The 13,717-nt window shown below is 31.8% G+C and overlaps 2 protein-coding genes across 2 annotated transcripts; both read left to right on the forward strand.

Moving 5' to 3' along the window:
• Positions 1 to 6,756: 6,756 nt before the first annotated feature.
• On the forward strand, positions 6,757 to 7,299 carry LOC141718241 (uncharacterized). The gene has a single exon (XM_074520817.1). It carries the CDS (start codon positions 6,757 to 6,759, stop codon positions 7,297 to 7,299), a length of 543 nt encoding a protein of 180 aa, XP_074376918.1.
• Positions 7,300 to 12,294: 4,995 nt separating this feature from the next.
• LOC141718988 (uncharacterized) lies at positions 12,295 to 13,405 on the forward strand. Its single transcript, XM_074521367.1, has 2 exons — positions 12,295 to 12,526; positions 12,605 to 13,405. Exon 2 carries the CDS (start codon positions 12,605 to 12,607, stop codon positions 13,292 to 13,294), a length of 690 nt encoding a protein of 229 aa, XP_074377468.1. The 5' UTR covers positions 12,295 to 12,526; the 3' UTR covers positions 13,295 to 13,405.
• Positions 13,406 to 13,717: the final 312 nt, after the last annotated feature.

Here is a 13,717-nt window from a genome sequence, read left to right on the forward strand (position 1 = left end):
TTTCTTCATATAATAATTTGATAACATTTTATACTATTCTCCTAAAATTAAAAAATTTCAGTTCGATGAAGTATTATAAATATCAGTTGAACTGGTTAATTCCTTTAAATTATTGAACAATATATGTTTTTTCCTTAAATAATATAAAATGCATTGAATCAAATGCTACAATATAGTATAGATATAACTTTTATTTGAATAATTCAAAATATTAAAATAATTCAAAATATTTGTACAATATTATCTTGATCAATGAATATTGCTGATCTAAAAGAATTCATTTTTAAAAGCTAGTTTTTTAAAGTGAAAAATGAAAAATAAATCGATTTAGTATATCATTGTAGTTTTAACAAATCTCGTGAGATCTCATTTCAAATTTCAAATATTCTTAAAATCGGGACAAATCCCAAAAATAATAATACGTTACCAGTGAAGTTAGTAATTTTAATATAAATAATCAATTGACTTGATCCTATAAAGACCTCAAACACATTAATTTATATTAACACAAGATATTAAAAAATTTCACATTATTGGTAAACGACGAGCTTGTAATTTAAATTTACTAAACGTAGATTGTGACGATGTTTTTCGGCCGGGTCATGTAGTCAAATTTCGAGTATTTTTTGAAAATGGACCAAGTTCTAAAATGCATTGACTCGTTATAATTCGAGCTTATCTAAATATGTAATACCAAATATAAATTATTTATATATAAGCGATTCTATTTTTAATATTTTTTTTAAAAATTATATATGTACATTTTAATTACTTTTTATAATAAAAAATATGTTAAAAATATTTGAGATATATTTTCAAACTAAAAAATGATTAATAAATAAGATAATAATCCATTTATGTATTATGCCTAATTTTATATCTAGAATTCAATTATTTAAAATTAACTGTACAAATATTCAACTAACTATCTTTTTTTTGCGTAATTCAAGTAAGTATCTTTAAAATTATATAAAATATTCATTTAGCACAATTACATATTATGTGTATGATAAAAAGCACATGTGAGAATATGGATGTGAGAATATGGTGTAGTGGTAAGAGGTTGTATAGTTGAATGAAATAACCTGAGTTCGATTCCCAAGAACCACATTTTTTATATAAATATTAAAAACAGGGATAATTTAGTCTTTTCAATGAGACTTTTAAATCTCATGAAATTATACCCTTGTTGGGCTATTATATATAGAAGAGATTTATATTTTATAAAGTAACCACTTTCTCTCTACACATTGTATTGTACTCTTATTAAATAAAAATATTTTAATATTAAAATATTATTTAAAGAGTGAATATAAAGAATGTTGTTTGAGGTGAAGGTAGGGCGGAAAAAAACCGAACCGAAACCGAAAAGTCGAACCGAACCGTATAATTTTGGTTCGATTTGGTTTGAATTTTTTCCAAAATTCCGGTTATTTCGGTTTTTTTATTTGAACCGAAATAATATTGGTCATTCGTTCTAGACTACTTGTAAATAGAGCAATCATCTAGTTTCGAATTATATTACTGCGTACTGTCGTAGCAACTTTAACTTTTATTTTTGTGAATCTATTTTGCATCTTTTATGTTTTAATATTTCAAATATTTCAGTTTTCATAAACCGTATCTAACAAATTGAAATAATTCCGTTCGATTTTTGGGTCCGGCTTATGTGTAACTTCAATGGTTCGGTTAGAAAAAAATCATCACTTCAATTTTCGTTTAATTTGGTTTGGTTCGGTTTCTGATCGAACCGATCGAATGCTCAACCCTAGATGAAGACAAATTAAGTTATTAAGAGTCAATATTTTATAATATATTTAAATACAGCTGAGAGATTATTGAAGATGCTCTCGATATGAGTTAATATTATATATTATATTTAAAGCACAGATGAGAAGTCTTTTTTGAGATCAATTAAAATTGGATGTCATGTCTTGTAAAATACAAACACACACACTTGTACACAAAAAACGTGCACACACATGGACGTCTTCTCCATTTTATGCGCTCTTGGACCACATTTCTGTGTTTGTGTACGATACTGCAAGCTGCAAATATATAGCCCATTCATTAACACCACAAACATACAGAATTTACAGTTTTGGAAAATGGAGCATACTCATTTTTTCTGCAATATATTTCTGAATGCAGTTTTCAGTGTCCCAGTATCATTCCGTATAAGAGCATCTCTAATAGAGATTGCTATCAAAGTTACCAAACCATGACAAATCATTAAATATATTATTTTTTAATTGTCTCTCACATCCATGTCACTCTTACCAATATTTATTAAAATTTTGCTTCAATATTTAAGCAACTTTAAAGGTTGCCCACGTGGGCCCTCTATATTAATTTTATATTTAGTTCAATATAGAAGTGGGTTGAGTAATATACATTTTAGATGTTTTTTATAATTTTTTGTTAATTTAGGAAGTTACCAAGTGGTTGCCAACCTTTTGATAATATCTCAACTCCAATAGATAGGCAACCAAGGGTGCCATACCACGTAAGCTTGACAACCTCTTTGGGAATCCTTATTGAAGATGCTCTAAGTAACATTCTTGTTATTACCGTGATGTTTCGTTTTGTTTCAGATATACATCCATCAACTTTGGGCGGCCTAATTGTTGGGCTTTAAAAGATTAACTGGCTGTGAAAAAATCACTGATTTTATCGATTATTTACTTGATTAATCATTTCAATATGCTCCGTCGATTGAATTTTGTAATCCGATTAATCACTGCACTTTTTTTTTAAATTTATATATTTAGTTTAATAAATTAATTATTTTTATATTTTATTAAATATATGTAATTAATACTCCGATTAATCAATCCGATTAATCAATATGATTAATCACCGATTATCCGATTAATCACTAAAGGATTGCTATACCGAATACTGCCGATTTCCGCTTTTTAGAATAATGGCTGCTGTGTATAATTTTTTTTTTTATAATAAGAAATGTTGTGGTTATAGTTTAGCATGATAAGTAGACCATGTGTGTAATAATTTAATAATTTAGTAGTTTAGAGAATATATAACACTATTTATTTATTTTTTTAATCAATCAAAATTAAGAGTAACCAAATTATATTATACTTATTGTAATATAGTATAGATTATAGTATAGATAACTATTGAGGTGCAATTTTACGTTAACTTTCAGACTTTTTTCCCTTTTTACATTTTTACGTACGCATATATCAGGACTCCAGCTCTTCACCTTTTGCAAGAGAGACAAGATCATATGAAAAAAGAATTTGATAAGCCAGAGTACTGAACTGTTGACTCACCAGATAGTTCTCAAAATCGTTGTGAACTTATCTGTTGCCCTTTCTATGTATGTTCATACAGAAACATATTTTGTAATATTCAGCTTTACTTTAGGCCAATCTGTCACGCAAGAGACAAGCTGGAAAAAGATAACTTTATGATAGTTGTGCAGACCTCTGAATGTGACACAGAATCAGAAAACAGAGAAACAAACAAACAATATTAATTCGGAGAAGTTTAAAACTTGACAAAAACCAGAGTCTCTGCCTGTGTCTCAGGTATACTGTAATAGTGTAATGAGTTTTAAATTTGTTTTCTTGTGATTCTGTTATGTCCCTGGGCCTGTATTTGTTTCTTAGGTTTTGACTTTTTCACGTAATTTAAAGCACATCAAATTCATAATTCTGTTAATATTTTTTGAAATTTTTTATTTTATGAAGAAAAGGCGGGTAATTTTATTTCCGGAGCACACATTTTAGTTACGTAGTACTCTCTCCGTCCCGTTGATTTCTATATGTTTACTATGTGCATGCATTTTGAGGCCTCTATAAAATATAGTTCCTTAATGTTTTTTTCAAAAAAAAATTTTTTGAATAAAGTTTATATGAAACTTTTATTTAGAAAAAAAATTTAAAAAAATATTATGAAATTATGTTTTAAATGAGTATTGAAAAGCGTGCCAAAAATTAACGTATAGAATTCAATGAGACACAGGGAGGTAGTAAAAGTTATTGAAAAGATGAAATTGCCCCGAGTTAGCACAATCAGAAGCAAATAAAACACAATATGATGGCACTTCTGTCTTTTAGCTAACTTTTTGTTATTGGAGTTAAATTTTTCTCTGAAAATAATACTATCTTAAAAAATTAAAATTAAAATTCATTTTTATAAAAATAATCAAAAAAAAATTTGTGTTCAATATATCTTAAAATACGCGTAAAGTTTAAAATGAACAAGTAATTTAAAACGGAAATAAAACTTCCAGAAACCGGAAACTGATCGTTAGATAAATTTTATGAAGACATTCTTATATTTTAAAATTTTCGATTTTTTATCTTCACAAAAATTTTAATGATACAAAAATTTATATGTCCGTTACTAGATCCGCCTCGGAGGAAGCTTATAACCTTTAGATTGGATGTCTTGTTAAATGCAAACACACACACTTGTACACCAAAACATGCACACACATGTACGTCTTCTCCATTTTATGCGCTCTTGGACCACATTTCTGTGTTTGTGTACGATACTGCAAGCTGTAGATATATAGCCCATTCATTAACACCACAAACATACAGAATTTACAGTTTTGGGAAGTGGAGCGTACTCATTTTTTCTGCAATATATTTCTGAATGCAGTTTTCAATGTCCTGTTTGTATCATTCATTAATATTTAACGTATATGCAACATTCTTGTCATTACCATGATGTTTCGTTTTGTTTTCAGATATGCATCTATCAAGTTTGGGCTGCATACATGTATCTTTAACTAATTGTTGGGCCTTGAAGGATTACCGGCTGCTGCGTATGAATTATGTTGGGCTTTCTTAGCATGCGTAACTCTATATTATTAAACCAAACCCTTTCGAATTTGTTTTTGGATACATTTTAAAAAATCTCATAAAAATGATTTATATGAATTAGATTTGTTCTTGGCTGGTGCATCTTTAAGCCAGTATATTGTTAGGAATTTTCCTAAATTGTGCGTGAGAGGGGCAGATTGTTAAAATATAATCAATCATATATAACTTCATTATTATAAGGCCTTTTTAAGATGTGTCCAAAAATAAATCCGTCCAAATTTAGCCCAAAGTAGACAATATCATACGAGTTCGATAATGAACAGCTAGATTCAAGTTCATTTTCCCTAAGAGTGAAACTTTAGTACATTAGATATTTGACCTCTTTCTAAACTTGAGGAATTTTGTATAGCTTAGTGCTCTAATAATTTATGATCTTCCTCTCATGTGTTATTTATAAAAAACCTAAATTTGTTCATTATATTGCTTGTTTATTCGTATAATAGTTATTCCCATCCATTTGGTCACTTCAAGTACATAGTTAAAATTCAAATATCATAATTTTTGTTGCCTGTCACCTATGTATTGATGATTATATATATTTGAGTTGTTCAAATATGTTTATAATTTAAGTTCAATTATAATTATAATTATAAAAGAGGAGAATAGGGATCCTAATATTAACATCAGGATATTTTTCCTAAAATTAAAAGAAAAATAATATAAGTGTTGTAAATTGATTGTTATTGTCAAAGATTAAATAGTAAGGCTAAGTTTAGACTTGGAAATCTTCACATTGCATTTAATTTTCTTGTCTCATGTTTTGGCTATAAATAGCTTCGTTTATGATGAATAAAAACACACCTCCGAGTAGCAACATTCCTCTCATCTGCTTGCATTCTTTTTTTATCAGCTCTTCAACCCTTTCATTTAATCCAACTATTGTTATAATATAGTTAGTATTTTATAACACGTTAGCTCTGCCGAAACTGAGAAGGTATAATTTTAATTTAAATATGCATATATATAAGTAGACGTGATTACACCCTCTACATATAATTTATATATATATATATGTGACCGAAGTAGACGTGGTTACACCCTCTACTAATAATTTAAATATATGGCCGGAGCACCGCCTATTAAAATTATTTTACGGTACCATTTAATTTTGGGTAATACCGAAATATAGTGGGAACCTTATTTTATAAATTGCATAATTATCGGATAATAACTTTGCCCATAACTAACTTATGCAGGATTGTCCACTTTAATTTATTATTGGTCGGAGATAACCTGCATACGTAGACGTCCGTATAGCGGGTGAAAATCCATTTGTCATTTTATATATAGATTTGTTTATATTATCAATGATAATAATGATATATACATTAATTATTGCATACTTGTTAACGCACCCGATTAAGTAGGATTTTATGTAATATTTACATTGATGAATTAAAAGTTAATAATTTTCGTGTTAATTCAGATTTAGTATGACAAATATTACAAGGTTGTCGTTCATTTCCTTGGACATTTCTGGCGATAATTATTTATCATGGGTACAAGATGTAAAGTTGCACTTGGGTTCAAAGAAATTAAGCGATACAATAAAGGCAAAAAATAAATCCACGGCCGAAGAAAACTTTACCTCCATAATTTTTCTCCGACACCACATGCATGAAGATTTAAAATCTGAGTACTTAGAAGTCGGGGATCTTTTTATTTTATGGGAAAATCTAAAGGATATGTTCGATCACCAGAAACTAGTTTATCTACCTGCAGCTGAAAATGATTGGGCTAATTTAAGACTTCAGGATTTTAAGAGTGTCCGAGCATATAGCTCTGCTTTGTTCAAAATAAGTTGTAGGCTTATTATGTGCGGTGATAAAGTTACAGAAAAAAGAAAAATCGATAAAACACTATCAACTTTCACCCCAACAATATCAACTTAGCAGAGATGTACAGGGAGCGCAAATTCACTAAATTCGGGGATCTTCTATCAACTCTCCTTGTTGCTGAACATAATCATGAATTGGTGATTAAGAATCATCAATCCCGTCCAACAGGATCTGCCCCATTACCTGAAGTAAATAACATGTCATTCCAGCAGAATGTACGTGGAAGAGGGTATAGAGGTGGACGGGGTCAAGGGCGGTACCGTGGACGAGGTCGGAGCCACGGGCATTTTCGTCCATATAACAACTCTGGTCACCGGAAGTGGCAATTTGAATCACAGAGTAAAAGAAAGGCATCACGAGGAGGAAAAACTGAAAATATTTGCTATAGGTGCGACATGAATGGGCACTGGACACGTAATTGTCATACCCCAGATCATCTTGTTAAGTTATACCAATCTTCTCAAAAATCAAAAGAGAAAATGGTAGAAACAAATTTCGCCAACAATAACATAGATGATTTCTCGAGAATCACAACCGGAGGAATAAGCATTAATGGTCCGAATGAACCTAACGAAACTCCCATATGGGAGGCTGAAGATTAGTAGTGTGTATTTTGTGCTTGAACTATGTAGTGTGTTATGTTCTTATCAAATAAATTATGTTTCTTAATTATATACAGAATGAATTCTGAAGATATATGCATTGCTGATTGTGGTACAATTCATACGATTCTACAGAACCAAAAGTATTTTACCCAAATAACCAAAACCAAAGCTCAAGTCGGAACGATTTCCGGCGTATCTAATATAATCGAAGGTTTTGGAAAAGTTAGTTTCGTCCTACCTAACGGTACCTACATACACATTTCAAATGCATTATATTCTAGTAAGTCTACTAGAAATCTTCTTAGTTTTAAAGATATTCGACTCAATGATTTTCACATCGAAACTATCTCTGAGGCTGATAGAGAATATCTTCTTATTACTTCCGCTAATCCTAGCAACAAGAAAATCTTAGAAAAGTTTCACTCACTTTCCTCAGGATTATACATGATGAAAATTAGAACTATTGAGTCACACAATGTCATTGCTTCCAAACTCATAGATCCAAAACCTTTTACTCTTTGGCATGAAAGATTAGGTCATCCTGGCGTCTCTATGATGCGTCGTATTATAGAGAATTCTACTGGCCATCCTCTTAAAGATTTTAAAGTTCTTTCCAACAATGACCTCCCATGTTCAGCATGTTCTTTAGGAAAATTGATCACTCGACCATCCCCTACTAAAGTTCAGCTTGAAGGCCCAACTTATCTAGAAAGGATCCAAGGCGACATATGTGGACCTATACACCCATCATCTCGCCCATTTAGGTACTTCATGATATTAATTGATGCCTCAACTAGATGGTCTTATGTTTTTCTTCTCTCAACTCGTAATGATGCTTTTGCAAAATTACTTGCCCAGATAATCAAATTACGAGCTCAATTCCCAGATCATTGCATCAAGTCAATTCGTTTAGATAATGACGGCGAATTCATATCTGCAACTTTTGTCGACTATTGTATGTCTATAGGAATCTCAGTTGAACACCCAGTTCCTCATGTACATACACAAAATGGGTTAGCCGAGTCTTTTATCAAAAGACTCCAACTTATTGCAAGACCACTGTTGTTGAAAGCAAAATTACCTACATCTATTTGGGGTCACGCAATACTTCATGCTGCTAATATTATTAGGATTAGACCAACTGCCTACAACCAACATTCTCCGCTACAACTGGTACTTGGTCAAGTTCCTAATATTTCTCACTTCAAAATTTTTGGATGTGCTGTATATGTACCGATTGCTCCACCATAAAGATCGAAGATGGGAGCTCAAAGAAGAATAGGTATCTACGTTGGTTTTGATTCCACATCTATAATTAGATATCTGGAACCTCTAACTGGAGATTTATTTATCGCAAGATATGCAGATTGTCATTTTGACGAGTCTATGTTTCCTCCCTTAGGGGGAGATAAACATTCGAATAAAGTTAATCCTGACCTATCATGGAATGCAACAAGACTATATTTTCTAGATCCACGTACCGGTCAATGCGAACTTGAAGTTAAAAGAATTATTCATATGCAAAATATTGCAAACCAAATGCCTGACACATTTAACGATTCTAGAAATATAACTAAATCTCATATACCTGCAGTAAATACTCCATCCAGAATAGATATACCAATTCAAAAATCAGATGCTAAAGAATTGGTTACAGAATCAAAGCCACGCCTAAAGCGTGGTAGACCGGTTGGTACAAAAGATGTTGCACCACGAAAAAGAATAATAAAGAAAATTGTCCCTGAAGTGGCACATGCTCCAGAAGAAGCAAATACCCCTGAAGTGGTATTATATCCTGAAGAGATTCCATCCTCTGAAGATACGGGATTAAACAATCATGAAATTTCAATAAATTATGTGCATGATATGAAATTATGGGATCGAAGTAAAGCCATAATTGATGATGTATTTGTGTATTCCGCAACATTGGATGTAGACATAAATTCTGATCCTGAACCACAAAGTGTGGATGAATGCCGTCAAAGAAAAGACTGGCCAAAATGGAAAGACGCAATCCAAACAGAATTAAATTCATTGCGTAAAAGAGAAGTATTTGGACATGTTGTCCAAACACCAATTGGTGTAAACCCTGTTGGGAATAAATGGGTATTCATAAGAAAATGAAATGAAAAGAATGAAATTATGAGATATAAAGCCCGACTTGTAGCACAAGGGTTTTCTCAAAGGCCTGGCATTGATTATCAAGAGACATACTCGCCAGTGATGGATGGAATTACTTTTCGTTTTATATTAGGTATGGTATCTAAAGAAAATTTGGAAACACGTCTTATGGACGTCGTTACTGCATATCTATATGGTTCACTTGATAATGAAATTTTTATGAAAATCCCAGAAGGGTTAAAAATGGATGAGTTCAAGAAACCTCGTCATATATACTCCATTAAACTTCAACGATCATTGTATGGACTGAAACAATCTGGTCGTATGTGGTATAACAGACTAAGTCGTTATTTGCAAAAGAATGGGTATATTAGTAACCAAATTTCTCCATGTGTTTTTATCAAAAAATCACAATCTGGTTTTGTGATTATTGCTGTATATGTGGATGATTTAAATCTTGTAGGAACATCTACAGAGGTTAATGATGCTGTCATATACCTAAAGACAGAGTTTGAAATGAAAGATCTTGGAAAGACAAAATATTGTCTTGGGATACAAGTCGAGCACTTGTCAACAGGAATTTTCCTCCACCAAACCACATATACAGAAAAGGTTTTGAACAAATTTTACATGGAAAAATCTCATCCATTGACTACTCCAATGGTGGTTAGATCTTTAGAGCCTGATAAAGATCCATTTCGACCACGAGAAGATGATGAAGATGTTCTTGGTCCTGAAATCCCATATCTAGGCGCGATTGGTGCGCTTATGTATCTTGCAAATAATACAAGGCCAGATATTGCATTGGTTGTGAATTTACTGGCTAGATTTAGCTCTGCTCCGATGGACAGACATTGGAATGGGATCAAACATATATTCCGTTATCTTCGTGGAACAACAGACTTTGGATTATTCTTCCCGAAAAACTCGACATCTCAGTTAATTGGATATGCATACGCTGGATATTTGTCAGATCCTCATTTTGGTAAATCACAAACTGGATATGTGTTTACATATTGCGGTACAGCCATTTCCTGGAAATCTACGAAGCAAACTACGGTGGCAACCTCAAAAAATCACTCAGAACTCATTGCAATTCATGAAGCCAGTAGAGAATGTGTTTGGTTGCGATCTATCATCAAGAATATTCAATAATCATGTGGATTATCAGACATCTCTAGAAGTCCTACCATTATGTTTGAGGATAACACCGCATGCATTGATCAACTCAAGGAAGGATATATCAAAGGAGACAGGACGAAACACATTTCACTAAAATTCTTCTATACTCATGAACTTTAAAAGAATGGTGAAATTGATATACAACAAATTCGATCATGTGACAACCTTGCTGATTTATTCACGAAATCATTACCGAATTCAACATTTGGGAAGTTACGACATAACATTGGAATGCGTCGATTCAAGGATTTGTTACAATAAAATTTTGGAGAATGATTAGTTCTTCCAAGGGGAGATTGTACTCTTTTTCCTTCGCCAAAGTTTTTATCCCATTGGGTTTTTCTTTGACAAGGTTTTAAAGAGGCAGTCTATGATCCATTCCAAAATAACAATCAAAGGGGAGTGTTGTAAATTGATTGTTATTGTCAAAGATTAAATAGTAAGGCTAAACTTAGACTTGGAAATCTTCACATTACATTTAATTTCCTTGTCTCTTGTTTTGGCTATAAATAGCTTCGTTTGTGATGAATAAAAACACACCTCCGAGCAACAACATTCCTCTCATCTGCTTGCATTCTTCTTTTATCAGCTCTTCAACCCTTTCATTTAATCCAGTTATTGTTATAATATAGTTAGTATTTTACAACAATAAGTAACAAATCCGTCTGAATCTTTACTTATCATCTTTGATTTTATTTTTAAATTAGAAAAGTAATATTTTAATTTTTTTATTTAATACACATATGAATCATAGCAAAATTTAATAAGAGTTATTTTAGGATCCTTATTTTCGTATTAAAATAACACGTTTGAGTCGTTCAAATAGGTGTACATATAGACTTGAGCGCCGTTTGAGTACATGCGAATTAAATATATAAACACATGTGTTTCACTTGCGATTCAGAACAAATAAAAGGGAAAATGGTCGAGGTAGAAAATGAGTTACTAAAATAATTACAAATATCACATGTCATATATTTGTGGGTTAAATATAAATGGACTCCCTATAGTTACATTAATAACATTAATTAAATTATTTTATTATGTTATATCATTTTGTGACAATTTTTGATAACTTTTTTTGTATCTCTGGCATTAAAAGATACTCAAAGTATAAAAGATACTCAAAGTCTCAGATTTTTAGCAGGTTCCGAAAACTGAGCAAGACATGCAAATTCGACAACCATATAATCTAATATATTACAATTTGTCGAATTTTATTCAAATCAATTCGCCGTCATCACCTAACCCGTTTTGCCCCTACCTAACCGGTTTCTTATCATTGACAAAACTAACTTATAAATAATAAATAAATTAAATAAATACAGTTACAACCAAATTTAATCCCATTTATTTCTTGGTGGTTTATAGTTTCAAATATTCAATATTCAGTTTAATATTATTTTTGTTTTTTAAATAATGAACTAAATTCACTTTTATGAGAAATAAATATTTTTCTAAAAAATGATCATTAGTCACCTATTCGAGAAATACCACTAAAAATAATATTTAGACACTATATTATAAGTTTGAAATTAGTGCATCAAAATGCTAAAATGAATAAAGTTCCGTAAGTGATCATTAATCATCTCTTCGAAAAATACAGTATAAATAATATCTGCACACTATCTTATAAGTTTGAAATTTAGGTAAAAATGGATAAAGTTCAACATTTAGTTTGCAATTTACTTGACTATGAATAGTTGTACTCCTACGTTCTTAATAACAAATGTATAGCCGCCGGTATCCAAACCATATATATATAAAACCCAAAATCCAGCTTGCTATAAAGAATTAATTCGTCAGTATACATTTTTAATTTTTTCAGCTGCTTCATTGGTCTGTAATTTTTGGAATTAAACTTCTGCAGAATTTTCGAAAAGAAGAAGATTACTTGCAGTTTACGCAAGAATTCTTAAGAGTAAGTTGAGTTTATTCAATACTTTGATCTTTTAATGTTCATCAGTCATTCATGTTGTAATGTTTGTTGTGATTTCAGATGGACGGAACACGATTTACTGCAGAAGAACTAGTAGATTTAATGATCAAGAAGTGGAGAGATCAACCAAAGGAGGTAAAATTCGACCGAAACGATGCACATCTCAGAACCCTAGATGATCTTGTTAATGTGAACTCTCTGTTCACCTTAGCTGTTTTTGTTGGCTTATCTCAAGCTGCACCTGGTGTTCGGAGTCTAGAGAATCGCGACGATTGTAACGCTGGTTCAGGAGTAGGCAAAATGCTCGTTCTCTACGAAGTTGTGGCGTTTGCTTGCTTTCTGCTATCAAGCCTTGTCGCGAAAGTGCTTAAGTTACACTTGAGCTTAGATGGTCTGAAATATGATTTTGTTCGAAAAGGATTTGATTTGAAGGACTTGATGTTGGTTATAACAGCATGTGCATCTGTTTCCGGGATTATTCTGCTTACACTTTCGGTTGTTAACATAATTCAGATTCGAATAGGTTTGTATTCTTGTGGAAGTCCAGAAGCAAGGAGAGCTATTTGGGCACTCTGTTCAATTGTTTGCATTGCTTTGGTTATATATGTGGTGTCCATGAGTATAGGCATCTATGCTTCTATTGCTAGTGACGCTCTTTATGATACGTCTCCGAGTCATCGTAGAAAAAGAGAAATCAAAGGTGCTCGGAAAGATAAGAAGCAACAAATTACAGGGGATGAGCTAGTATGAATGTAAAACCATATGTAAATTAAGTTTAGATTCACATTTCCAGTTCTGATCAGTACTAATTGTCGATGAAGTTTTGATAGATGTTATGAAAGCATAATGCGATTTTGATTAGTAAGTTGTGCTGTGCTTTCATTTTTTCCCTGTTATTGTGCGTTTTGTGAAGAAGCATGACTCTAAACCAAGGCAAGACATATAGACCGTAATCTTGAAAGAGCCTCGACGACCTGGAACGATAAGTGATAAGCCTTTACCACTAGACTATCACACTATCACAACGGCGCTCATAATTATGCAAACTTGAAACAAAGATATTAGGGAAGATGATTAACAGCATACACTACCCTATACGGGACAAGTAGACACACAACAAAATTGAAAAAACACAATACGTTTAAGCACAACCATTACATTACCTCCATAAGA

Source organism: Apium graveolens, chromosome 1 (assembly GCF_009905375.1).
Source record: "Apium graveolens cultivar Ventura chromosome 1, ASM990537v1, whole genome shotgun sequence".
Taxonomy (NCBI): Eukaryota; Viridiplantae; Streptophyta; class Magnoliopsida; order Apiales; family Apiaceae; genus Apium; species Apium graveolens.